This window comes from Brachypodium distachyon, chromosome 2, assembly GCF_000005505.3.
Source record: "Brachypodium distachyon strain Bd21 chromosome 2, Brachypodium_distachyon_v3.0, whole genome shotgun sequence".
NCBI classification, from domain to species: Eukaryota; Viridiplantae; Streptophyta; class Magnoliopsida; order Poales; family Poaceae; genus Brachypodium; species Brachypodium distachyon.
This window is the reverse complement of record NC_016132.3, coordinates 24556139-24582790: the sequence shown is the minus strand read 5'-3', so window position 1 is coordinate 24582790 and position 26652 is coordinate 24556139. Positions and strand designations below refer to the sequence as shown.

General features: G+C 50.7%; 2 protein-coding genes and 1 pseudogene across 2 annotated transcripts; 2 read left to right on the top strand and 1 right to left on the bottom strand.

The window, feature by feature from the left end:
• The first annotated feature begins 644 nt into the window (after nucleotides 1-644).
• Nucleotides 645-2150, top strand: LOC100826129 (annotated as a pseudogene).
• A 175-nt stretch (nucleotides 2151-2325) lies between these two features.
• LOC100825816 (nitrate regulatory gene2 protein) lies at nucleotides 2326-12321 on the bottom strand. The gene is made up of 4 exons (XM_003568459.4): nucleotides 11008-12321; nucleotides 5368-5543; nucleotides 3717-3940; nucleotides 2326-3373 (listed from the first exon to the last, which is right to left on the bottom strand). The coding sequence occupies exons 1-4, from the start codon at nucleotides 12158-12160 to the stop codon at nucleotides 2587-2589; spliced, it is 2340 nt and encodes a 779-aa protein (XP_003568507.1). The 5' UTR covers nucleotides 12161-12321; the 3' UTR covers nucleotides 2326-2586.
• A 61-nt stretch (nucleotides 12322-12382) lies between these two features.
• Nucleotides 12383-17764, top strand: LOC112270975. The gene is made up of 6 exons (XM_024459776.1): nucleotides 12383-12655; nucleotides 12780-12878; nucleotides 12990-13227; nucleotides 16444-16546; nucleotides 16627-16680; nucleotides 16754-17764. Coding segments are annotated over exons 1-6 (789 nt in total). The 5' UTR covers nucleotides 12383-12653; the 3' UTR covers nucleotides 17047-17764.
• The last annotated feature ends 8888 nt before the right edge of the window (nucleotides 17765-26652 follow it).

Sequence of the window (26652 nt, the reverse complement as noted above, 5' to 3'; positions counted from 1 at the left end):
GGCTTTCTTTGCAGGGAGGATTGGCATGGATGGCGCTGATCCCATTTGGGACTCCAAGGCACCGACGAGGTGTAAGTTCTTCGTTTGGCTTGTGTGCCGGCGAAGATGCTGGACGGCGGATCGCCTGCAGCGGCGTGGATTGGATCACACTGCGAGATGCCCGCTTTGTGACCAGGAACAGGAGACTATTGATCATCTGCTGTTGGGTTGCGTCATGGCTAGAGAGGTTTAGACGTGCATCCTTACCAGGTGGAGCAAGGAGAGATGGATCCCGACCGTCTCTTCCGTTATTGCTAACTGGTGGAGTAGGGTGGCTTCGGGCAAGGAGCGAACTGATGTCGCCACTGGTGCTGCGCTCGTGTTTTGGACGATTCGGAAGCACCGAAACAGCGTGGTTTTCGATGGGGCTAGACCTAGCCCAAGAGCGATCATCGCCGACTTCGATAAGGAGTTTAGGGTTTGGCGTTTGGCTGGGCTATTCTTAGCGGATGGTAGAGAGTGGAGGGACACCGGCTGATCATGTAATCGAACTTTGTATGACTGCATCGTAGTCTCCTCCTCCTTTTAATAGATGATGTGCCAGCTTGGTGCATTCTTGAAAAAAGACATATACAGTTGCCGGGAAGCTTTTGAACTCCAAAGACATGGAACTGGAGGTGGGCGACCCGGCGACGAGCAAGTTCTCGCGGTCGGTGGACTCTGAGCACAAGGCCAAGTCTATCAAGCTTTTCTCCTTCGCCAACCCTCAAATGCGCACTTTTCACCTTTTCTGGATCTCCTTCTTCACCTGCTTCGTCTCCACCTTTGCCGCCAGGCCGCTCGTCCCGATCATCCGTGATAACCTCAACCTTGCAGGAAGACATTGGCAACGCTGGGGTGGCGTCTGTGTCCGGGTCCATCTTCTCCAGGCTTGCCATGGGCGCCATCTGCAATCTCCTCAGCCCGCGCTACGACTGCGCCTCCTCATCATGCTCTCTGCGCCAACCGTCTTCTACATGCCTGTCATAGACAACGCCTCGGGGTACATTGCGGTTCGCTTCCTCATCGGCTTCTCCCTCGCCACCTTCGTTTCCTGCCAGTACTGGATGAGTACTGTGTTCAACAACAAGATCATCGGCACAGTCAACGGCCTAGCAGCAGGATGGGGAAACATGGGCGGTGGCGCCACGCAGGTGATCATGCCGCTCATCTTTCATGCGATCCGAAAGTGCGGCGCAACGCCTTTCGCGGCTTGGCGCATCGCTTACTTCGTGCCGTGGTTGATGCACATCGTGATGGGCTTGCTCGTGCTCACCATGGGGCAGGACCTCCCTGACGGCAACCTCAAAAGCCTCTAGAAGAAGGGCGACATGAACAAGGAAAAGTTCTCCAAGGTTCTATGGGGTGCCGTCACCAATTACCGGACATGGATCTTCGTCCTCCTCTACGGCTACTGCACGGGCGTCGAGCTTACCACCGACAACGTCATCGCCGAGTACTACTACGACCACTTCCACCTCGACCTGCGCTCCGCGGGCACCATCGCCGCCTGCTTTGGCATGGCTAACATCGTCGCTTGCCCCATGGGCGGCTACCTCTCCGACCTCAGGGCCCGCTACTTCGGCATGCGCGCACGTCTTTGGAACATCTGGATCCTCCAAACAGCCGGCAGCGCGTTCTGCCTCTGGCTTGGGCGTGCGTCTGCCCTCCCCGCCTCTGTCACCGCCATGGTCCTCTTCTCCATATGTGCACAGGCTGCCTGTGGTGCCCCGTCTTCGGCGTCATCCCCTTCGTCTCCCGCCGCTCCCTCGGCAATCGGCATCATCTCCGGCATGAGCGGCGCCAGCGGCAATGTGGGCGCTGGGCTCACGCAATTGCTGTTCTTCACGTCGTCGCAGTACTCCACCGGCAAGGGGCTGGAGTACATGGGCATCATGATCGTTGCTTGCACGCTGCCCGTCGCGCTCGTCCCGCCCAGCGCCACCGCTACCGAGGAGGACTACTACGCTTCGGAGTAGCGCGGCAGGAGCAACGTCATCCTTGCCGCAGCCGCCACGCCGCCCAACAACACACCCTAGCATGTATAAGGCATACATGTGTTTTACAGCACGCACGGGTATACGTGCAACTGCAAGCAATAAGGTTGTATGAATTTACATTCCTTGTGTAATTCAATCCGGTGGAGTAAGTGTTAAATTTCGTGGCGAAACAGAGCTCTATCATACAGCATCCCTTGGAATTGTTTCTGTTTCATACTCCCTCTGTATCTAGACGCTTTTTAGTCCTAGATACATTCATATTTGAACAAATTTGAGTCACTTAATATGAGAACGGAAGAAGTATCTGTTAATGGCAGACAAAAGTTTACCTTCAAGGTTCTCAGCAACCGACCATCTATACAAAAATTGCCACTTAACAGCGATTCTGGAAGCTTACCAAAATAGCCATGAGAATTTCAAGTAGCAAAACGGCCACCATGATTAACTGTTCTTATCTGAAGAGATACTACACATACAGCGACAGAAAAGCTAGGGAGACAATACAAGCGTTACAACATGTTGACTACCAGCACCCTAACTCCTGTACATGTTCTTGAGCTAGTCGTTACTACCCTGACCCTGCATGGGTGACATCAATCTTTAGCTTCGAGTGCATCTCAAAACAAGCATGGGAGAAGTCAGTCAGGGCACGGAATAGCTCTGGCAGGTGCGCTTTCAGGATTGAGAGAGATTTTTCTCTGACTTGCTTCGACAGCTTATTATGGACTTCAATCTCATCGTCCAGCCTGCTTTTTAGGCTCTCTACAGCAAATCTCCTTTCTGAAATGACATCCTTTTGACCTGTGCCCTCACCGCTCTCTGGATCAACATCAAACGATTTACGCTGTGCATGCTTGTGATACCAGTCCTCAAAAGCCCGAACTTTCCGTGCGTACTCCTTGTGAATTTGTTCACAGTTCTCCTTCTGTTTCAACTCCTCGTCTTGAACACTTAATATGGTGTCCAGGACTGCCCGAAAGCTAACAATGGCATGCCTGGCGAGATCATCAGGCAGCTTAGCTAGATGCTCATTCCATGCTTGGAGAAGGGCTTTAATTGGAGGCTGCTGCATCCTTGGTGGGGATGCTACTTTCTCCCTTAAGCTGCTCTCTATGGGTATAAGGTTCAATTTCAACCAGCTGTAGAGAGCATTTACGTACTCCTTCTGATAGCTCATGAGATCACTAAAGTTTGTGTTCCACTTCTCTACAATATCACGCAGCTGGCGTGTGTGGCTGTGGTGATGCCGACTTGTTTCGATATTGGAATCAGAAATATCAACCGACTTCAGATCCAACACAGTTTTCAGCTGATCTCCATGATGCATGTGCATGTCCTTCCACATTTTTGCCATCCTGAAAAGATAGACCATAAAGATTGTATTTTGTGTTGCTTATTACAAGAAAATAAACTAACAAGACTAGCATTGTCTGCAATGGTAGTTATTATAAGCATAATAAATCAGAAAAATTTGTTCATGCAGTGTCCAAAGCTCAACTCACTGACAGTAGCAACTGAATCGGAAAAGGTTATAAATGAGTACTGCAGTTTGGTGCCCTTCTCAACAATACATGAAGCAGCAGGACAGAAAAATGAAGAATTGATAAGGTTAACAAGTTAGTAGATCTATTAGTGTTCTAAATATACACCTGAAAACGCATTGGCAATTTAATGCATGACATTATGCATCTAAATTACCTGTCAGCGAGATCCAAAAGTTTTGGATAAAGTTGATTATCACGGAGATACTGAATCTCTGACACAGTTGAATCCATTGATTGCATATCAACTATGTATCTTGTATGCAAATGGGTAACTGCAGCTTTAGTTTTCTCCAGGACCTCAATAGCAGCATTGTTTTTCTTTTGTCTATTTAACAAAGCAACCTTGCGCTGATACTCAAGTTTCATAATCTCACCAGCCTGTACAATTGAGACATATAAGCTGCATTAGAAGGTAGTAGGATGTGAATTGGTGAAGTACTTAATTGATTTCAGCTGATTTGCGGTTCCAGCTTGCTTTCATTCTCACAGCAAAAGGAATCATTCTTACAACAAAAGGATTCTCACGTCAGATGCCAACAGCTGGGTTATTGCCCACTTCGTTGTGTACTAGCACACGTAAACTAACTAACTACAACTGCTTTAAGGTGCTGCTTCTATGCTGGTTCAAACAAAAATGAGCACCAATGCTAGAAAAGCTACTACGTCAGTAACTTTGTATCTTCATCAACTTTGCCTGGCCTTTGTTGTAATCAAACACAATTGCTTCAAAAAGAGAAGGCTAGTAACAAAATTTTGTTTCAAATGATGAAGCATGGCCTAATAAAATAACCAAATTACGACAAGTGTAACTTTTCACATAACACTAGGTAGAACACCACTTGTCTCATTTTACTCCAGGTTTTGCAAAACTTCGCGCTTAACACCAAGCTGGACCTAACAATAGTGTGCATTGCACCAAGCTCCGCTTCACGATGTTTTTAGGAGCCGGACGACAAAGCCTCAAAATAAGATAAAGATGTCTCCGACGCGACCGGACTTCAACTATATTTGTTTAGGGGTATGCTGTTTTCTATCAGTCCCAAGCGGATACCCCACAGCTTGCACAGTCCGCTTACTGAGGAAGAGATGCAGGAGGACCCAGGGCCAGAGCAAGTTGGGTTGGGGTATAGAGCCGTAAGCGGGGTATTGAAAACACATTGAATAGAGATCCGAATCGCTCTAACGAACCTGCACTAGTTCCTGCATCTACGTGATCAGGAAGCTCACTCAACTCGTAAGGCTTGCCTTCTACCTTCCTCCGATTGTCCCATCCCCTCTCTCATCAGTGATCTCCGCCCACTATTGACCCTACATAGCTGCCATGTACGGTCTAGTGAACTGACCAGTTAAGGTAAAAAAAAACATCCACAAAGACATCAGAGTCCCGGTTCTGGACATCTGCTTTATCCAGGTACATCTTATTCATCCACAGGAATCATGGTGTCTTATTCACATGGCCATGTAATGAAAATGGCTTCAAGCTCTATATGTGGCCTTCCATGTGACAGAAACAAGGGGACATCCGGATTTCAATAGGACAGAGCATGGGGCAAGACACAACATTGGGGGCAGCGGGGGAGGGTCAGAATGGCAGAGCAGCGGCACAGACGGTGCGATCACAACAGAGTATAAAGGATGAGAGAAAAGATGTAATGTAACGAAGCCTGGCGTAAGGGCGTCCTAATCAAAACGTTTTGTTTTGGTAGAGTCATCATAAACTTAATCAAAACTGGTTCAGAATATTGAAGTTCTTAATGAGCAAAATTGCAAAAAACACCATTATGGACTAGAGGAACGAGACGCACCTTCACTTCATCATACAGCTTTTTCTCCCAGGCTAAAATTTTATCTATGACAGTTGCCAGAGTCTCCAATTCATCATTTTCAAAGTCATCCTTTGCATCATCACCATTTTGCATGCCTTTGAAGGATCTATTCCATGTTATTATTTTCATAACTCTAGCTGAATGATCGATATGCCCTGTCAAAGATGGTAAACACAGTTAAAAAGGATGTTAAAAATAGCTATTTTACACATCTTCTTAAATATATGCAAACAAGGTATTGCAGAAAAAATTGTTGCATTAGAATTTAAAATAACTTCCAACTGCCCAACTAACACAAGAGAACATGATGTACCAAGAACGGACAAGGTTAACATTGTTACTATTAATCACAATTGGCAAAGTTCTGTGTATTCAATTGAAGTGATCAAGCACTCTCTTTTCAGTCGCACTTTTGAAGAAAAAATAATCAGCATATTCCGGAATATCAAATTTCTCTGTTTTTTGTTATCTTCATATGGGTCAAACTTGCATTTCAAATATTGGAAGGTTGGTTATTATAGTGGTGAAGGCAATATCTCTCCCCGAAGCGTACAGAAATAAACTCTCCAACCAATGAAATGAGTTCTAGAATTCTAAGCCGAGCAGCTCCCCATCTCCCTCACATACTCCCTCCTTCCAATTTTACAGGTCACTTCAGATTTTTTTTTCCTGTAGTAGATGTCGTATTAGAAAGTAATGACACCCCACCTAATTAATGATTCGGTTTCCACACATCCATTAACTTCTCCTGCCGATTGTATTTATAGTGGGCTTTGCATGGCCGGGTTAGGTGCGCATGCACTGGGCTGCATAGAGCCTCGACCATGAGGCATGAGGCTGTGAGATTACTTGCACCAAAATCTATCTGATCCGTTTCAGCCGCAGCAATAATTAACAAATCTATAGGTTTGTGTGTGATTTAAACTTTCTCGGAATCTGAATACCACCTATAAATTGGGAAGGAAGGAGTATTATTTTACATGGAACCCGTTGTCTCCTCCATACACTCCCGCTTTTCCCCAATCGTCAGCACTCACCACCATAGGAAGCTGCAGCAGGCAACCAAGCCAATCTTCTTTCTCTCTGTTGAGTTGAGTCCGACTCACAGTCTAATGGGGCCTAATTTAGGCGTGAGAACAGCAATTATACTACTCCCTCTGTCCAGGAAAGGATGTCGCGCGGCCGTTTTTCTGAAAAGCCCCTTCACAAATTCCCGACAAACAGAATACTCCAGCTTCTTCTCCTGTCTCGCCCGTCCCACTGCCACTCCGCGCCGGCCTCGCTCGCCGGCGCCGCACTTCTCCCCCATGCCTCCTCCCGCGATTCGGACGGCCACCACGCTTGCGCTGCACTTCTCCCCCACGCCTGCGCCGCCCTTCTCCCCCGCGATGTCCATTGAAATCTGCCACCTTTCTCCTCCCGCGATTCGGACGGCCACCGCCTGCACCGCCCTTCTCCCCCACGCCTGTGCCGCCCTTGATCCCCCGCGCTGCTCACCCGTGCTGCTCCCCTGCGATTTCCATCGAAATCTCTACCTTTGTGCTGCAGTGCAACGAGAGGTGGAAGATTTAAATCTTCCGCCCTTGTCCTCCATGGCGGGCGGCGGCGCAGATACGAAGCCATGCGCAGAAGCTCGGCCTTACTGCAGGGCTGCCACCGCAGCACCCGATTCGAAGGCTCGGCGTGGCGCAGTTGCAGAGTACAGAGGGCTCGCCGGTCGGGAGCGGCGCGGTTCCAGGTCCACCGGGTGTTCTTCTTCAGAGTTCCATCGGGTGGAGCTGCCCCAGCCTTCTTCCTGCGTCCAATGGTAAGCCTATCTGCCTCATACGGAACTCTGAAACTAGCTAGTGTTCTGTCTGAACAATGTGCAACTCCAAATTGCAGCAATGAGCCTTTTCTACTCCAGGAGTATACATGTTTACGATTAGGGATTTAACATGACAGATTAGTCCAAGGAATAATGTTCTGACAGCTTGTTACTACTCTGTCTAAAATAGCTGGTTGTTTGATTGGTTTTTGTGTTCTGAATCTGCATTAACCTAATGTTTACAAGCCTTTGAAAACTGAATCTGCTGATTGATTATCCTTGTTTTTGTGTGGATGTGGAATTGCATCTTTTACAAGCCTTTCTATGGCTAGTTTCTGCTGATTGATTATCCCTGTTTTTGTGTGGATGTGGATTTGACATAATTTCTGCTGCACGTCTTAACCGAAAGAATTCTGCCTTTTGAAAACTGAATCATTGATGGGAATAATGTGTTGACACCAGTGGAAACATTACAGAAACTGAATCATTGTGTGGATGTGGTTTCTGCTGCTGCATCCTTGCTTTTCCTATGGCCAGGGAATAATGTGCTGACAGTATATGGTTTCTTCACCTCTCATTTGCATTTCAATTTCATTTGAGTGATGTCCATTACAGGAATGCCCAAAAATATGTGACACTAGTAGCTGGTATTATAGGTCCAGAGTATTTTGTCAACATCCAATTGCAGCATTATCTGCCATCGATGATACATTTCTGATTTAGAAATATAACTCATTTCTGGTGTTGTAGGAGTATAATGCTTTGCACTTTGTGTGGTTACCATTAGCACTTTGTGTGGTTACCATTAGCAAATGTGTACTGTTAGTATGGAGTAAATCAGTTTCATAATTAGATTCAATGTACAGGAAGAAGCTAAATTACCGAGAACATTTCTTCTGTGTGCAGCCCATTTTTACGGTAGACATATTTCCTTTGCATGAACATAGATTCTTATCTGACATAAAGAAAGGAAAAAGATAGAGAAGAGGGATAAGATTTTTCAGAACAAGCTATTCCCGCAATGCTGGAGATATTTCAGAACAAGCTATTTCAGGAGTAAGAAATTTTCTGAACTGGAGATGAGTATTGATCTTGATTGACAGTAATGTTCAGGTCCTTTTTGGAAGAAGCTACTGTACTCAAAATTCAGTTAGCAGACTAGTCAAAATAAATTCAGTTAGCAGACTACTCAAAATTGAAGCAGAATCTGGAAGAGGAACAGGAACAGGAGTAATATCATTCAGTGGCAGTTAAGTAAATCAAATTAAATTCAGTTTGCTGCTATGTTGATTGTTAACATTGATCTGAACATTGTAAACAGACACCTGGTCCAAAATAAAATTCAGTCAATATTATAAACAGCCATATACTCCTATTATCTGGATTTTCAATTTGTTCTGGATTGTTAATTTCTTCCCCTAAATTCTGACCTTCTTGTACAACTGAATTTGCACTGCTCTGTTCTTCAGCATGTTCAACAGGTTCAGGAGTAAGAGCAGCAGGTTCCGTAGGTTCCGGCGCACCAGGTCGAGGAGAAGCAGCAGCGCACAGGTGCAGAGGAGGTCAGCAGCGTGAAGCGGAGAAGAGGAGGGCCAGCTGCTCAGCACACGGAGCAGCACGCCGCGCGCGCAGGCAGCCAGGCCGCCGGCGAGGCGCTGTGGAGCAGCAAGGCGCTCGCAGGCAGAGAGCAGGCGAGCGGCGAGGCGTTGTGGAGGATCAGAGGCACAACGGAGCAGAGGGAGGCGACCGCCACGATCCCAGATCACAACGGGGCGACCGCCACGATTCCAGATCACGAGAGCAGCGGGAGGCCGGCGGGAGCGGATGGTCGCGCGAGGGCAGCGGGTGGACGGCGCGAGCTCGGGCGACGCGAGGGCAGCGGGAGGCCGGCGGGTAATCCCGTCGTGCGAGGGCAGCGGGAGGCCGGCCGGGCGTGGGCAGCGGGAGGCCAGCAGGAGCTCCAGCCGCGCGAGGCCAGAGGGACGGCGACGGACAGTCAAGATTTCAGTTTGAATTTGAGATATGAATTCAAAATTTCAAATTCGAGGGACATTTTTGCAAATTTTCGTTTGAACTAGAAGGTGGGGAAGTTGCGACATCCTTTTCTGTACAGAGGGAGTATTATAGTCATGTATAACAGCAAGGCCACAGATGCAGGCATGCAGCAGACAAGTATGGCAACAAGGGAACAGCGCATGCTGGGGTGGAGCTCTGTTGAGCACCAAAGCAAAGGCAAGCCTAATGATGACGGATCGACGTGTTGGGGCAATATGATCTTTTTACGTACCAACAGATCAGCATTCACTGTGTATCTACAATCTCTATTTATTTACAGAATTTCATGTTTGTTTACATAAAGTTTTGGCACAGGGACTACAGGATAATACACTCAGGCATCCTCTTACACTAAAACAATCAATCGAGTTATTCCATTTCTAACTCTCAACCCCCTATTTGTGAACTTGTGACAACTTTTACCCCATTTTATTATTATTTTTCCCAACATGATGGACTGACACAGTTTTTAAATGTTGTAGGATTTGTTAAAATGGGGTAAATCTGTCACAAGGTCGCAAACAAGGAGTGAAATGTGGAATAAACTCCTTTAGTGAGTAACAATGATATTATAATCTCCAGTGTATTTGTTTATGTCAGATGTGAAGGGGAAACAAGAAGTCTTGCCCCTAATGAAAGGGCAATATAAGCGGGTCATGTGAACCTAGTAAAGGGCGGAAATAGGGGAGCCTTTCAAACATGGGGATGGGGAACCTAATAGATGTACCTTATGCAGATTACTATGGAATGAAACAATAACCTGATAACATATACTTTAGAAATGCAGAGTTCAAACCAATAGTCCTTAATTCTGCATTCTGGCTCCTTACCTGCTTGTGTAACACTTTTTACATTCCCAATTAAGAAATTAGGAGTTCATAGAAAAATTGGCGTGTTAAGAAATAAAATAAACTCAGCAACTCAACAATTCCTACTTGTATGGTTCATGTCATGCTCTCATGATTTGACTCCACAATTTTCATCTCGAACGGGAACTGAATAACCAAGACAGGACAAGGAACAGACGTTCTTGAGCATTGGACAATGAAAAGCTCCAGACCCCAGCCTCCCTCTCTGTCTTCTCTGTTCTCGACTTCTAGCGTTGTTCACTTGACCATCTACTTTGTTTTGTTACTGTCTGCAGTTTTGGGTATCATAAACAATGAACCCTGATGAAAGATGTCTCCCTCCGTCCGGAAATAAGTGATGTGGATTTCACGTCACTTATTTTGGGACGGAGGGAGTAACATTTATACATAGAACATCTTAAAATGCATAGGTTAGATCCTGGAATGGCATTTGCATGGTAATTCCCGTGTGGAGTTAAGAATATCAGCCGATGGGTTTATTGGACCCACATAAGCAACAATTTTGATTGTCAAAATAAACAATCATGTCATGTAAACCAATGATTGTACGGAAAACCACCTTTACCAGTTCAAATAGTTTTACCAATAGCTTGGTAGTAGCTGCTACAAGAACATCCCGTGCATCGGCATGTTACCGGCTGGGAGAATGGGATAGTGGGTTGTGATTGAACATGGACAGCTCATTGGACTTGTGTAGCAACCCAATCCCAGCATCTGTTTTGGACTTCTCTCTCTCTACCATGGAATCCATCGCATCAACCTCACCATCGCCATCACCAAAAGATCAGTCATTTATGACAGAATCACGACAAGAAACACAAAGCCACACACTTAAGCCTAAAACACCCAAAATTGCAACTATGGAGGGGAATCAAGCCACCGACTGACCTTTGCCTGTGTCGGCGAAATTGGAGTGGTAGTGCATCCTGTTGGCCTCCAGCGCCATGGATACCTCTCCAGCGCTCTCCGACGCCTTCAAGAACCTGTCGTCGATCTCCGCAAGCACCCGCAGGAGGTCTACGCGCGGCACCTCGGCGGGGACCACCTTCCCCGCCTTCCCCCAGCCGACCACCGTGACCGGAGGCGCGGACTCGGCGTGCTGGTGGTGCGCAGCCTTATGCTTCCCCTTGCCCTTCTTCTTCTTCGAAGAACCAGGAGGTTTTGGCGGAAGCGACGGAGGCGGCGTGACCATCTCAGGCGTCCGCGGCTCCTCCTCAAATTCCTCAAGCGGCGAGACAGCTGCTGGCGGGGGCGGAGGAGGTGAAGACGGCGGGCGCGGTGGCGAGGCAGGAACGTACTCTTTCTCATCTTCCGGCTCGGGGATGATTTCGTCGTCCTCGGCGGAGATGGGCGCCATCCCGTCTTCCATCGAAAAGAAGTAATCCCACGTATCAACTCCGGACTTGGGATCAAGCGGGGGCGGGGGAGGTGGGGGTGGCTGCGGGGTCACCGGTGTCTGCGGCGCCGGCGGCGAAACAGGCGGCGGCGCCTGAGAGCGATTTCGCAGCCGCCGCCGCCGGTCATCGAGATGCACATCCTCCTCCGCGTCTTCCTCCTCCATCTCCACCTCGTTCTCCCCTTCCTCCCTAATCGAGTCGCTGTGGAGCATGGAGGGGCCCTTAGTCACCGGTTTAGGTGGCATGGGCATGCTCATGGAGCGGTGGATCTTCGCCGGCGACGGCGAGAACTCCGGCAGCGGCGGCGGGGGCGGTGGCAGCGAGTCGATGGGAGGCGGCGGCGGCATTATGTCGTCGCCGGCCGCCGCCGAAGGTGCCGCGACCCCTGGCGCGGCCCCGCCGGCAGAGAGCCTGTCAGCCTGGGCCTCCGCCGCCGCCTGCGAGGGAGGCGGCGGCGGCGGCACCCCCTCCCCGTGCGCGAACTCGGATAGCGCGGCGCCCGTGTCCCGCAGCGAGAAGGCGTACGCGGAGTGCGCCGCCGCGAAGCCGTTCCGCGCCGCCACGGCGCCCTTCATGCACTGGCGCCGCTCCTTGCACCGCGCCACCGCCTCTTCGTTCTCGATCCGCGACTGCGCGCACCCCATCTCTGCTTCCCCCAACTCCTCCTCACCGCATTACAACGCAGCAGCAAATCCCCCAAAACCCAAGCCAAGCAGCGGCAACGAGCAGCAAAGCGAAGTGGGCTTGGGGGAAGAAGGGAGGTCCGGGCGAGTGGATCTAAAGAATACCACTGTAGATTGTTGGTTTCTCTGTTTGTGACTTTGTGCTCGCCCCGAGGCGCGGCAGAGGCAGCGCTCTTGCTCGTTGTGGCTGGCCAGGGGCTCGGTGGGGTTTTTAACCTCCTTCACCCTAAACAAGACTCCCTGACATCCTGGACTCCCGGGAGCCCCGGCCCACGTGTCACACAACACCGTGACACGAGCAGCGGATGGGCAGGAGTGGACCATTGTCAGCGGTGGACACAGTGCTGTGCTGTGCTGCCCCGCGCGTGCCGTGTTTGTGTTTGTCCTCTTGGTCCGAGATGGGGTTTCTGATTTCTCGCGCCGCTGCTTACCCATAGGCGGTACTAGTAGTAAAATGTAAAATACCTGGAAACTTCAGGGGGTTGCTCTTTCATTTTCACCGTGTTCACCTGTACTATCTGCTTTTTCTAACTTTTTGTTTGTTCCTCTGCTTTTTGGGGACTCTGTCCCCCATGTCCAGGCGGGTCACTGACGACGAGGGACTCGAGACGGTTGGGGCTTGCTTTGCAGTGCACAACCCCCGGCCCCGCCGCGGCTTCTGTTGCGGGACTGCTTTTTGGTAGCCTCTCGGGTTTCAGGAAATCCACCTTTTCGAAATAAAAGTTTTCTACTACTAGGAAACATAAATGTTTTAAGGGAAAACATTTATCGTTATTAATGTGTACCCCAGTGAAGAAACTCGTGAGACAACCACGTGGGGAGCGCGTATCGTCTTCGGCCCACAGGTCAGTGTGTGCCCAGTTTCCACGACGAGCTGGAGCTTCGAAGAGGCTCGACGTGAAGCGAAGAGGAAGAAGGTCCAACAACTCCAACGGCTGCAACCAGCGGGCAGCGGTGTCGTGGCAGCCCGCCCGACGGTTGACCGGTTTCCTCGAGCCAGGGACGGATTAAAGGGCGGCGCTGACGAGGTAACCACCTTTCGAGTTCTCAACCTTCATGTACCCGATGCAGCCCAATAGAAGGCCCACTCGAAGGCACATCAAGTATATGCAGGTCGAATTTTTTAAAATGTGGTTCAAGCCAAGAAACATAATCTTATCATGACGCAATGAATTGATCCAATTGTAACCTTCCCGATTATCGCGTCTGAGATCTAGCCGCCAGTATATAAGGCTAGGAGGGGGATCGGGAAGGACCAACCTCTACACATACGCCAGATTCATCAGCGCACCATAGCTTCATAGCTTCTCTGTAATTTCGATCAATACAATACACCAAAAGCAGGACTTAGGGGTATTATCTTCCGATGGCTCCGAACCTAGGTAAATCTTGCGACTTCCCTAGTCTTTGTTAGTCGACGAGATCGTTGGTGCACCCCGTGCGCTCTCTCAGTCGAAAACCCTTGAATCAGGGTATTGCCGAGGTAGCCCCTCGTCATTGGTGCCGACCGTGGGGAAGAAGTGCATCAGATCTACGATCTTCTTGACCATGCCGTTTTCAATCCACAACGCATCAACCATGGAGGAGCCGATCCGCTTCGGGTCCTTGAATTTCTCAGCTCACCCGCCGACACTCAGCCTTCCGCAACCTTCGCGGTCTTCTAGAGCTGTCGTTCGGAGGTTTTGACCTCCGAGTGAGCCGCGAAGGAATCATCAGCTTCACAGATCTGTCACAGACAGGACAGATCTGCGATTCTCTGGTGGCACCACCAACTGATTCTTCACCCCCGATGCGTTCGCTGGGTGAAACAGGGCCAATTTTGGCCAAAATTTTTTGCACCGAGTGCGATTCGCACCACTCGGTGTTTGCTGAAGATTCCACTCCTTATAGTGTCAGTACCTGTTCGAGTGTAGCAATCAATCCCACTGACGCAACTGTGATCCCTCACATGACCTTGGCACAGGTCTTCGCAGCGGAAGTAGGCGAGAGCAGTGGAGATGGACACCGCGCCGGCAGAACCATCTTCGCGGAGGCACGCGCAAGAGATGTGACCAATGATTGGCCAACGATCATTCTCATGCCGGAACAAGAAGCTCAGGTCGAGGCCGCTCTTAACGGCACCAACCCTTTACCAACAGACGCCACGCACAACGAGATGATGGCATACCACCATGCGCTAGACACTACGCATGCTCGACTGCGAGAGGAGCAGGCGGAGCTCCAACGGTGGAGAGAAGTCGCCGACGCTTCGAGTGCTCGCAGACAGCTCTAAGCACAGAGTCGCAGTGCCTGCTCCCGGAGCACCCCCAGATACAGAACGCCGCGCTATCAATCTCGGTTGAACAATATCCCCGAGCGAGATCGCATCGGCATGACACGCAGTTTGGATGACGAACTTATGACAGTCAATACCCAGGGAGAGTTGCTTCCCCGGACGCAACAAGGAGCTGTGGTCGCTGCAAACACATACCTCCTATCCACCATGCCACCGGATGACGACCCGAAGGCGGCAATCCACAAGCAGGTCTTGGCCGTCTTGGGCCTCATCGGGAATGCCCTCATGGGCCCAACTCGAACCAGATGGAGCCCCGACGGCATAGGGATGGCGGCTCCCCACGGTAAAACAATCACACGACTCCTCCACGACGGGGACTGGAAGAACAGCCTCATCGCCGCCGCAACACCCCCGTAATAGGAGATGCTCGTGATATCATTACATAGCAAAGAATCGATCGCGAGCGGTCAGTCCGTGCTGGCCGCATCATAGAGGAAGAAGATGAACCTTGCGACGCGGCCTGCTTTAGCTGTCACGTTCGCAATTCGAAGATGCCCGAAAAAAATTCAGTATTGTCGAGCGCAATCAAGTTTGACGGCTCCCAGGAGCTGAGAGCTTGGTTAGAAGATTACCTCACAATGGTACGACCGAAGGGAGGAATGGAGAACACAGCCATGCAGTGTTTACAGTTGCAGCTCAAGGGGCACGCTCGCACATGGCTGGCTAGTCTGCCAGAAGGCGAAATAGGCTCGTGGGACGAGCTCTACCAAGTTTACACCCGCACATTTTGGGCAACGTATAAAAGGCCAGTCTCATTGAAGCCGAAGCCGCTGGGCGAAAACCAAAGCCGAAGCCCATGGTCGGTATTTTTTTTAATTGACATGAAGGTAACAAACTTTCATTCCTGCAGGGAGGCTCTGACGGCTACACAGTCTCAGACCTGCATTGCGTCCAAGATCCCGGCAGCCTCATCTCCGCGTGCAGAGCCTTCAACTCAAGCCACGGGAGAAACCGAGACCGCCGCAGATCCGACATCTCCCGTCCGGGATGTCAGCCCTAGCATCGACGCTTCAAGCGTCGCACAAGCCGGGACATCAGCGGCCGGAACTTCAGCGGCCGGGGCTTCTCCTTTGGCGGCAGTGCCTGATACGTAGCCACAGCCGCTGGCCACGGATCCTGAACAGCCGGCCACGCAACCCCAAGGACCCCAAGGACCCCAAGCAACAGCAACTCCACCGCCGCCGCAGCCGCAAGCAACTCAACTAGCGGCTGCACGAGCCAAGAAGACCAGGAGCTCCGCCATCCCGGCGGGACAACAACCTCCGAGTTCTTCCGGCTCGCCATCCGTCTGGGGTACTCAGGGTGTTCCCCTTAGGACAGCAAGCGGGCATAGCTGGGGGTCGCTTGGCCAGTATGTGATGGACTGGAACAGCACCGACAGCTACGAGGTGAACTCCGGCACCATCCAGACCGCACAGCAGAACGCTCTGGTGGGGCCACCACCTGTGGCGGCGACTCCGGAGTCAGCGGCGGCCCGGATGTTCCAGGCAAGGGTCGCCCTGTTCGAGTCGAGCCGAGCTGCCGAGGTACAAAAAATTCCTTGAAGTTTTTACTCTATCTCTAGTATGCATACTCCTAGTCCCCGAGGTTTAGGGCGAGTAAGAATTAGTCGGCCTGAAGCTTATTTTAGAAAACTTCAAACACTCTGCAACACTCTGCAAAACTTACAAAACTTCAAACACTATTCCCCGAGATTCAGGCCGGGTTTAGAATAGTCGGCCTGAAGCTTAAAAACTTCAAACACTATTCCCCGAGATTTAGGCCGGGTTTAGAATAGTCGGCCCGAAGCTTTAAAAAACTTCAAACACTATTTCTCGAGATTCAGGCTGGGTTTAGAATAGTCGGCCTGAAGCTGATAGCTGTTGACTTGCCACTGCAATGGAACTAACTGTGGATCACCGTCTTGTAGAGTTGCATGAACAAGCGCAACGCCACCTTCAAAGTTCTGCTTGCAGCGCACCGGAAGCTGGCGGCGAAACACAAAGCTTTGGTGGCCAAACAACAGAACAAGAGTGAGTATATTTCCACCGACATAAAAACTAGGTAGAACTATCTATGTAGTGTGAAGACTGATATATGCCCTCGTACACAGCCGAGAACGATGCTCAAGTGTCAGAGCTCTTGAAGCGCGTCGCAGAAGTGCAAGGTATGACCTGGTTCTTATTTCGAGTTGCATCCATTTCAATCTTGAACTCTTGTAATTCATGTCTTCCAAACAGGGGAGAAGACTCGGCTAGAGGAAAAGCACCGAGACGAGGTGGCCCGGCTAAGGGCGCAACTTGAAGCGCAGGCTGAGGCACACAAGGCTGAGGTAGTTCAACTTACCTCGGGCCTCTCCACGCAAGCCGACGAGAAGATCCGCCTGGAAGGCGAAGTGCAGAAATATAAAGATCTTGTCACCAAGGCCGAGGCTCAATCCACTTCTGCTGAGGAGAAGGCCGAGAGCACCCATATGCTCAACCTGTGCACTGAGAATCTCGGCAAGATAGATGGACTGCTGGCATTGGCTTAACTCAAATCTCTTCCGTTGATCACTAAGCCGACAACAATAGTGTGCCGAGATTCATTATTTCTTCTTTGTCCTTGTCAGAAATTTTCCCACACTCTACGGAGACTGCTCAAACCGCCGTGATCAAAGCTCGCGGGAAGAGGGATTCAGCCAAGGGAGTGCCCTCGGAGTACGATGTGGAGGACTACCTCATCAGCATCTTGACCCGCGTCAAGCCTCTGAAGTCCTTCGGGGTCGACATGCTCAATGCCGGCATCCGTGCCTTCCGAGCTTTGTGGCCGGGAGAAGAAGCGCGGATGGCATCCCAGAATTGGCCAAGCGTGTCCTGGGGGTGGAGGACCGGCTAAGCGAGTGGCGGGAGTCGGCCGCTCGTGTCGGCGCCGATGAGGCACTGTCGTTCGTACTTTCCTGATATGACGGCATTAACCTTGATGTGCTGCAGTCCATGCGTGTCGGCTCGCCCTTCCTTTCGGACCTGGAGTTGATCGCGAGACATCAGGAACGGGCCTACTCCTTCATCTAGTATGCCGACGTGCATAAATTTGTGGAGGGTCCGATATCAGACGCGGACGAGGAGGCGACCGAGGATGAAGAAGAGGAAGTCGACGAAGAGATCGTGGTCGAGTCGGCTTCCACCGCGACAGATACTCCGAGTGCCGTCACCAACAATCCTTCTGTTTGAGCCTAATTATGTCGGAACAAACTTTTTAGAGCTATTAGATCCCCGGGATGCGGGGTGCAGATGTAAATGCTTTGAAGTACTTTTGGTTGTGATGCACAATATTTTTAATTTGCTTATGCCTTTTTTAGTTATCGAGTTCCCAACCGAGTCCCCGAGTTTATTTTTTCCGTTGGTAAAATTATATGACCTCGGTTCCTTGTCTGCCTTGTCGGCGTTCGACGTATGAATCATGAAGTCATAGAATAGACCTTTCAAAAAATCTTAAACTCGAAAAACCTGCTTGGAAATGCCCGATATAAGAAGGAAATGCCGGGTTAGGTAAAATAACGCGCATCTCGGCTCACTCATTTACTTGTTTCCGCAATTGTTTTTCATGTGTTCAGTAATTTTGTACCCATACTCTAGCTTGCCATGAAGCCGGGTTGCGGACAACAGCTAAGTCATAGAGGGAGTTTTCAGTACCGACACACTACTAAACCGACATAAGATTACACAATCAAGCCATGTCGACATACAAACAGATAAATGTAATACAACATTCATATAGCATGGAAGTCCCCGAGTTCCTTTTAAGAACCCGGCGGAAAATTCATTGTCTCGAAATTTTCAACATAAAGAGAAAACGATACAAATACTCATCTTTTAAGTATAGAATAGACGAAGCAAAGCTACATTCCATGGCCTCTTGGTTTCCTCGCCAGACCTGTCCATCATTTTCGCGTTGGGATCCTGCGCATCTATAAGATAGTAGGAATCATTGTGCAGCGCTTTGCTCACAATGAAGGGTCCTTCCCATGGGGGCGGCAGTTTATGCATGCCGGTTGTACGCTGCACAAGCCGGAGCACAAGATCGCCTTCCTGGAATACCCGCGAGTTTACCTTCCGGCTGTGATAACGCCTTAGGTGTTGTTGATAGATGGCCAACCGAGATAAAGCCAATTCATGTGCTTCTTCGAGCAGGTCGACATCATTTTCTCGGTCCTCTTTTACCTCGGCTTCCGTATACATGGTCACTCGCGGAGAGTCATGTTCAATGTCGACTGGTAAGACAGCTTCCGCCCCGTATACGAGAAAAAATGGCGTATAGCCTGTGGAGCGATTTGGAGTTGTCCTGAGACTCCATAGCACAGTCGGGAGTTCATCTAGCCAGCATCCTGGAGTGCGTTCCAGCGGCTCAATTAGCCGAGGTTTTATGCCGGCTAGAACCATGCCGTTTGCTCTCTCAACTTGTCCGTTGGATTGAGAATGTGCCACTGAAACGATATCCAGCCGGATTTTCTTGTCCGTGCAAAATCGCGCAAAAGGCCCCTCTGCGAAGTTTGTTCCGTTATCCGTGATGACGCTGTGTGGGTAACCATACCTCAAGATAATATCTTTCAAAAATGACACCGCGGTCTTACCGTCACACTTCCGTATCGGCTTCTCTTCGATCCATTTGGTGAACTTGTCAACCATGACCAAGATATGCGTCATGCCTCCTCGTGCCTGCTTGAAGGGTCCCACCATATCCAAACACCAAACAACAAACAACCAAGTGATTGGGATAGTCTTGAGCTCAGATGCCGGCATATGAATTTTGCGGGCATACCTTTGGCAACCTTTGCATTTCCTGACCATGTCTTCTGTCTCTTGTAGCGCATTCGGCTAGTAGAAACCGTGCCGGAATGCCTTGCCCACCAATGTTCTTGAGGATGAATGATGACCACACTCTCCCTGGTGAATATCGCGGAGTATTTCTTGTCCTTCTTCCGGCTCAACGCAACATTGCAAGACGTTAGTAACACTTCTCTTATACAGCTCGCCATTGATAATAGTGTATGCCTTTGCCCTTCTCTGAATTTGCCTTGCTGACACTTCCTCTTCCGGCAGATTCCCATCCTTGAGGTAGGACATTATCGATTGCGCCCAAGCCGGCACGGGACGAGTGACAAAAACTGCTTCGTCTATCTCCATTGGCTCAATCGCCATTGCTTCAGCCGAGTTAGGACGCTTAGTCCCCGGGTTACCAGAACCGCTGCCACTGTCAATGTCCATTGGAGTGACGTTAGCTTCCGAGCTTGCCAGAATAAATATTGACTTCGATTCTTGTGACGGCTTGATGGATGGCTTGCGTAAATGTTCCAATGCAACACCAGCCGGGATGGCCTGTAGCGTTGATCCGAGCTTTGACAAACTGTCGGCTGCTTCGTTATCCGCCCGCGGTATATGATGAAACTCGCACCCTTTGAAGTGGCCACTAATCTTCTGCACATGAAAGCAGTATAGCGCCATATTGGCATCCAATGCATCCCAATTGCCAGAGGCTTGCTGGACTACTAAGTCGGAATCGCCAAAACATTGAATCCGGCGAACTCCAATCTCTTTTGCCATCTTCAATCTGTGAACAAGTGCCTCATACTCGGCGACATTGTTGGATGCTGCAAAATGGATTTGCAACACAAATTTAAGTTGGTCACGCTTGGGCGAAGTGAGAACTATGCCAGCACCAAGCCCACTTTTCATTTTGGAGCCGTCAAAATGCATCTTCCAGTAGCTAGTTTCAGGTGGTGGCGGTTCATATTCCATCTCGGCCCAATCCACTAGGAAATCCGCCAGTGCCTGAGACTTCACTGCATCTCGTCTGTCATACTGCAGCATGTAGGGTGCTAACTCAATAGCCCATTAAGCTATCCGGCCACTTGCATCTTTATTGCTCATGATTTCCAAGATGGGTGCTTCACATATGCCCCGGATCTGATGTGCATCAAAATAATGTTTCATCTTCTTTGCCGCCATATAAACGCCGTATGCCATCTTTTGATAGTGGGGATAATTTTGTTTAGATGACGTTAACACCTCGCTCAGGTAATATACCGGCCTCTGCACCGACTTGCCATCTTCATCTCTCTCCACCACTATGACGGCGCTGACGACTCGGTTTGTTGCTGCTATATATAACAACATCGGCTCTTGCGCCATTGGTGAGGTTAATATCGATGTCGTAGCAATCATCTTCTTCAGTTCTTGGAAGGCAACCTCTGCCTGTTGTGTCCACACAAATTTGTCAGTTTTCTTCATCAGCTGGTATAAGGGCATTGCCTTTTCACCCAGCCGACTGACAAAACGACTTAACGATGTTAAGCATCCAGTGAACTTCTGCACATCTTTGAGACATTTCGGCAGTTTCATTCTCTCTATGGCGGCGATTTTCACATGGTTCGTTTCTATACCTCGGCTCGATACCAGGAACTCGAGTAGCTTCCCTGCCGGCACGCCGAATGTGCATTTGGCCGGGTTTAGCTTCATTCGGAATCTCCTTAGATTTGCAAATGTTTCCCGGATATCATCCAGCAACGTGGCGCTTTCTCTGGTTTTTATGACGACTTCGTCGACATGTACCTGCATGTTTTTGCCGAGTTGGTCGTGCAAGCATTTCTGCATGCATCTTTGGTAAGTAGCCCCTGCATTTCTCAAACCAAACGGCATAGTGCGATAGCAATAAACCCCGAACGGGGTGATAAATGATGTCTTTATTTGATCATTAAGGTTCAGCGGTATCTGGTGAAAACTAGAGTACACGTCTACAAAAGACAACAACTCACAATCGGCAGTCGAGTCGATCACTTGATCAATCCGAGGTATCAAAAAAGGATCTTTGGGGCATGCCTTGTTCAGGCTAGTGTAGTCGATACACATGCGCCACACCTTGGCAGCAGTTGGGTCATCTTTCTTCTTCTCAACCATAATCGGGTTTGCCAACCAGTCAGGCTGCAACACCTCCATGATAAAGCCGGCAGCTAGAAGCCGGGATATCTCTTCCGATATGATTTTTCTTCTGTCATCGGCGAAGCGTCGAAGGGGCTGCTTCACCGGTCTTGCGTCTGGCCTGACATGCAATGAGTGCTCAGCCAACTCTCTCGGCACACCTGGCAAGTCTTGATTTGACCATGTGAAGATGTCCCGATTCTCACGGAGGAAGCAGGTGAGCTCGCCTTCCTATTTCGCATTCAGGCCGGCACCAATGATGACGGTGTGGTCCGGGAACTCACTGTCGACCGGGATATTCTTCGTATCCTTGGCTGCCTGAAAAGCCATACTTCCATGAGGGTTGGTCATAGCCGGCAGGCCAATCTGTGCCGACTGAGCCAATGCAACGGCTTCTTGCAGCTTCTTCTTCTCGCCAGCGATAACCAGTGACTCAGCCAAAAAAAGCAGACCCTGCCGCCGCGCACTCCATCGAACGCTTGTAGTTGTCAGTAATGGTTATGGTACCATTTGGTCCCGGCATCTTCATCTTCAGATAGCCAATGTGGGTAGTTGCCATGAATTTGGCCAATGCCGGTCTGCCGAGCAGCGCATGGTACGGACTGCTGAGGTCCACCACCTCGAATACCAAGTTCTCGGTACGACAGTTCTCCCTGGTGCCGAATAAGACATCAACCCGGATCTTTCCTACCGGGGGACAAGACACTCCCGGGACAATACCATGAAAGGTAGTCTGGCTAGGCTCAAGCATGTTATCACTAATGCCGAGCTTGAGCATCGTGTCTCAGTACATGATGTTTATGCTGCTCCCATTATCGATGAGAACCCGAGTAAACTTGACATTGATGTCAGGCCCAATGAGTGTTGGGTCAACCACTAGAGCATAACCGCCAGGATTCGGCATGACCTTCGGATGATCTGCCCGGTTCTAGCTAAGCTCCTGTTCCGACTAGTACATAAACTTCGGCACTGCCGGCATAACAGCATTGACTTCCATCTCCCGCCTGCGCTGGCTCTGCTTGTTAGTCGGCTCCGTGATAAAGATCATGTAGCTCTGGTGATGCTCCTTGTACTCGTTTCTTCCGGCATACTCCGGGATGCCTTGGTCTTCCACCTGATTGACAGCATTGTTTGCTGGAGGGGGTCCCTGGATCTGGGCATTGGCGCCTGTGAGCAGCGGAGGAGGGGGCAGCCGACTTGCCTCGCCCTTCTCGGCCTGCTGCATCCAGCTGCATTGCCGAGTCGTGTGGTTTGCCGGTTTGCTGGGATTAGTCGTGTGGAAACGACAAGGTTGATCCAGCATCATCTCGCATGTATACTTCTGCTTATCTTGCCAGGGCTTCTTCTGCTCTCCCTTCTTGGCCCACTGCTGATTTCCAGTCTTATGACGCTGGCTAGGACCGGCATCAGGTTGATCCTGAATAGCTGCGACATGGGCTGGCCCATACCGGTAATCCGGCCTGTCGTCCCTTCTCTTGTTGCGATGATCTTGATGATCATTCCTCCGGAATGCCCCGGCAGGATTGTATGTCGGCTGCTCTCTTTGCGGCTCTGCCGGCATCAGCGATGGCTGGGTCGGGTCACTCAACGCATACATGTCGACGATCTTGATCATCTCGGACAGAGAGGCCGGCATTTCCCTCTGCAGCTTTTGCCACAACATGCTGCCATGTCGGCACCCCTGGGCAAACCACGCTATTGCCTGCGACTCCACTATCCCTTCACAGGAATTGCGGAGGTTGTTCCATCTTGTGAGGTAATCCCGGTTGGTCTCATTGTCCCTTTGCTTGCACATGGACAACTGCTAAGGGCGGTTAGGCCTCTTGTAGGTGCTGGTGAAATTGCTGACAAAAGCCTCTTCAAAGTTTATCCAGCAATTGATGTTGCCTTCCGGCAAGTTGTTCAGCTAGATCCTGGCTGGCCCTACCAGCATCTGGGGTACATACCGTACAGCCCATCTGCGATTGCCGCCTACCACGTGCACTACAGTGACATAGTTTTCCAACCAATCTTCCGGCTTCGTGCTGCCGTCATATGTTCTCGTACCCCTGGGCAGCTGGAAACCCTGGGCTGGTGTCTCTCTCCTGATCCGGTGCGCGAAACAGCACGGTCCCGGAGGGCCTTGTTCTTCTAGAAGTTCCGACAGATAAATTCTGTCGAGCCGATGTCGGGCATCTAGGGACGACACTTGCCTGTTTCCCACTCGGACTCCAAGTGGGCCGACATTATCGCGTTCTCGCCTGGGATAGCCTTCATCTACCATGGCCGAGTACCCGTCATCGTAACGATCTTGCCAGCGATGTTCACCTCGATACAGGGAGTTGCGCCCGGCACCCTGCTGACCTGAAGCAGTATTGGGTGCCGGACCCCGAGGTTGGTGTCCATGACCAGCCGAATGATGCTCTTGTGGGTCTCTGCGATTGTTTCCGAGACGCAGACCACTTTGGCCGTCATCAACCCTCCTAACCATTTGCTTCTCAGCCAGGGCCGGATCATAGCGCTCCAGCCGCTTGTCTCGGTCTGAGTTGACACTCTTGTCTCGTTTGCCACGAGGCGAAGACGCTTGCTTGTCAGCCCGGCCGTCAGCGCCCGCTGCCGAGTGAATGATTTGAGATGCGCTGGGCTTGCCGTGCAACCTCATGTATGCCTCATTCTGCTTGTTAGCCGTGCGGAGCAACTCCTTCACACGCAACTGCTGCAGTCGGAGCGCCTCTCCCGTTAGATTCGACACCTCTTCTGCTGCAGCCTAGGCTGCCCTGAGGTTCTTGACAAGGGTGTTGTATTTCGGCTTCAGTGCCGAGACAAAACTTGCCGACACGGCGGAAATTGCCCTACCATCTCTAGCTATCTCGGCATTTCTGTCACGATTACACACTTGCCCCACTCGGCTAGGGTTAGGCATAGCAGTGGAATTCAGACCATGAGCTTTGTTATACTCACGGTGCGAAATATCGAGCTCTTGCCGAGCGCGAGCCACGTCGACAGCTTCCTGCAGAAGTTTCTGGGGCTCCAACTCCAACTCTGCTTGCAGCTGGGCCGGGTTAGCGTTTGGTGCTACCGGCAAGGTCAACCGTTCGATGGCGGCCTGGAGCTGAGCCGGCTTTGTCGGCACAGCGAACGTGCCGGCTTGAGCAGCGATGTTCTCCGGCTTCTCCATTGGGAACTTCGCCGTTCTGCCGGATTTGCTTGGGAGCACGGCGCTCTCTGCCGTGCCCTTGCCAGCATCGCTGCAGTGAGCCGTCACCATGACCTCCGCACGGTCAGCGGGGCAGTCGACTTGCCGGCCACGAACCGTGCAAACGGCGGGGGGATCTTCGGCCACCACCACCTGCTCGGGGTACCTGCAAGGATGGTCAGTGGCGATATAAACCTCATGCATGCCGAACTTGATGAAGCGGCCTGCGCAGGGAAGCGGCGCGTTTTTGAAGCGGCCCGCGTTGTTGTCGATGAAGCCAGAGAGCCGAATCTCTGGACCAAACCGGAGACCACGCGCTCTCCGGTGACGAGGAAGCTTCCCGTCCGGATGAAAACTCCAGCCAGCGCCGCTGCTGGCCCCACGGTGGGCGCCAACTGTCATGGTGCTGTCACGGCAGATGCCATAGGATGGCTTAAGTTGGGACCGATGTACGAAGGAGGAACCGGAGGAGGGAGGACGTGATTAGAACCACGCACAACACAAGAACACACACAGTTTTACCCAGGTTCCGAGCACTCTAAATGAGGTAAAACTCCTAATCCTACTTTGTTGTATTACCCAAGATTCCGACGGCTACAATGGTGCTCCTTGAGTAGTTTCTTGAGGAGGAAGAAGAAGAAGGGGAAAACCCTAGATGACTAGGTGAAGGACCCCTCTCTCAGGAGGGGTCGAGCTCCTATTTATAGGCCGCCGATGTCACACTGACATGTGGACCAAAGGCAAACCTATCTTCTACAAGGCCCGCCAGGCATGCCCCACGGTTCCCTCCGGGTGGCACGGCAAGGGACAAAACAACTTTACTTTTCGTAGCGCCAAGCAGCGCGTACTGTAGCCACGCCCGGCCTTCGTCATCGGTCCTTCTTCGGCGTGTCACTGTGCAGTCGCCTGGCACCCCGACGTGAGCAACGACTGCTTTCCTGCGATAAAGAGGGCGATGCTTTACTTTGCGCCATGTGCTCAGGATAAGACCGTTGACGCATCTCGGCATTGGCCGAGATCGGACTGCTTGTGCTTATCCTGCAATCACATAAGACAAGATAGATATGCCGGCATACCCTTGGTATGCCGGCCTGTTATTAATTCGGCTTAAGGATACCGGCGTATTCGCCTGTGCCGGCTTTGCCCTCGTTATCTCGGCTAATATGTGTCGTCATGACCCTACCCGGGGTCATCCCCCTGACAATCGCCTACCGCGATATGTACAACACATTGGAGGGTAATTTTGATGGTTGTGAGCTCGCGCATGTCAGCCGAGCCAGTAACGAAGAGGCCGATCATTTAGCAAACCTAGGATCGACACGGGCAGCAGTTCCGCCTGGAGTCTTTCTGGAGATCATTCATCAACGATCCATCAAAGAGAAGAGCACGACGGCTTCAGTCAAAAAGTCATCCAACTCAGAGCTTCTAACCGACTCAACAGTTTCACCCGACAGCCCCGCAGTCGAGCAAGCAGAAGGAGGCGTAGTCGAAGTCATGGCAATTGAACCAACATGGATGAAGCCACTACTCGCATACATGCTCCGGCAGGAGTTGCCAGAGGATACAACCGAAGCTAGAAGGATTATGCGGCGATCGAAAGCTTTCACAGTAATCAATGGCGAGCTGTACAAACGTAGTGTCTCTAGCATTTTTTAGATATGTATTGCACTAGAAGAAGGACATTATATCCTCCTAGATATCCATCAGGGCACGTGCGGGCACCACGCCGGAAGCAAAACAATCGCTGCCAAAGCCTTCAGACCGGGTTCTACTTGCCCACGGCCCGACTCGACGCTCAGGCTATCGTCAGCAAGTGTGAGGCATGTTAGATGTTCGCCACGAAGTCGCATGCCCCAGCTTCTGAACTCAAGACAATTCCCATCGCCTGGCCTTTTGCGCAATGGGGACTCGACATGGTAGGCCCGTTGGGGAAGTCGCGTCATGGAGGACATCTTTTTCTTCTAGTCGCGGTTGACAAATTTTCGAAGTGGATCGAGGCCATGCCAAT

Bases quoted from the DNA above. Each gene is read 5' to 3' on its own strand.
- LOC100825816 (XM_003568459.4), bottom strand. From the start codon at position 12,160: ATGGGGTGCGCGCAGTCGCGGATCGAGAACGAAGAGGCGGTGGCGCGG. The intron at 3,941-5,367 runs GTGCGTCTCGTT...TCAATTGTACAG, and splicing joins AGCTGTATGATGAAGTGAAG to GCTGGTGAGATTATGAAACT. The intron at 3,374-3,716 runs GTAATTTAGATG...CTATCTTTTCAG, and splicing joins CTTTTGGATCTCGCTGACAG to GATGGCAAAAATGTGGAAGG.
- LOC112270975 (XM_024459776.1), top strand. The intron at 13,228-16,443 runs GTAACCACCTTT...ACCGTCTTGTAG, and splicing joins TAAAGGGCGGCGCTGACGAG to AGTTGCATGAACAAGCGCAA. The intron at 16,547-16,626 runs GTGAGTATATTT...CCTCGTACACAG, and splicing joins GGCCAAACAACAGAACAAGA to CCGAGAACGATGCTCAAGTG.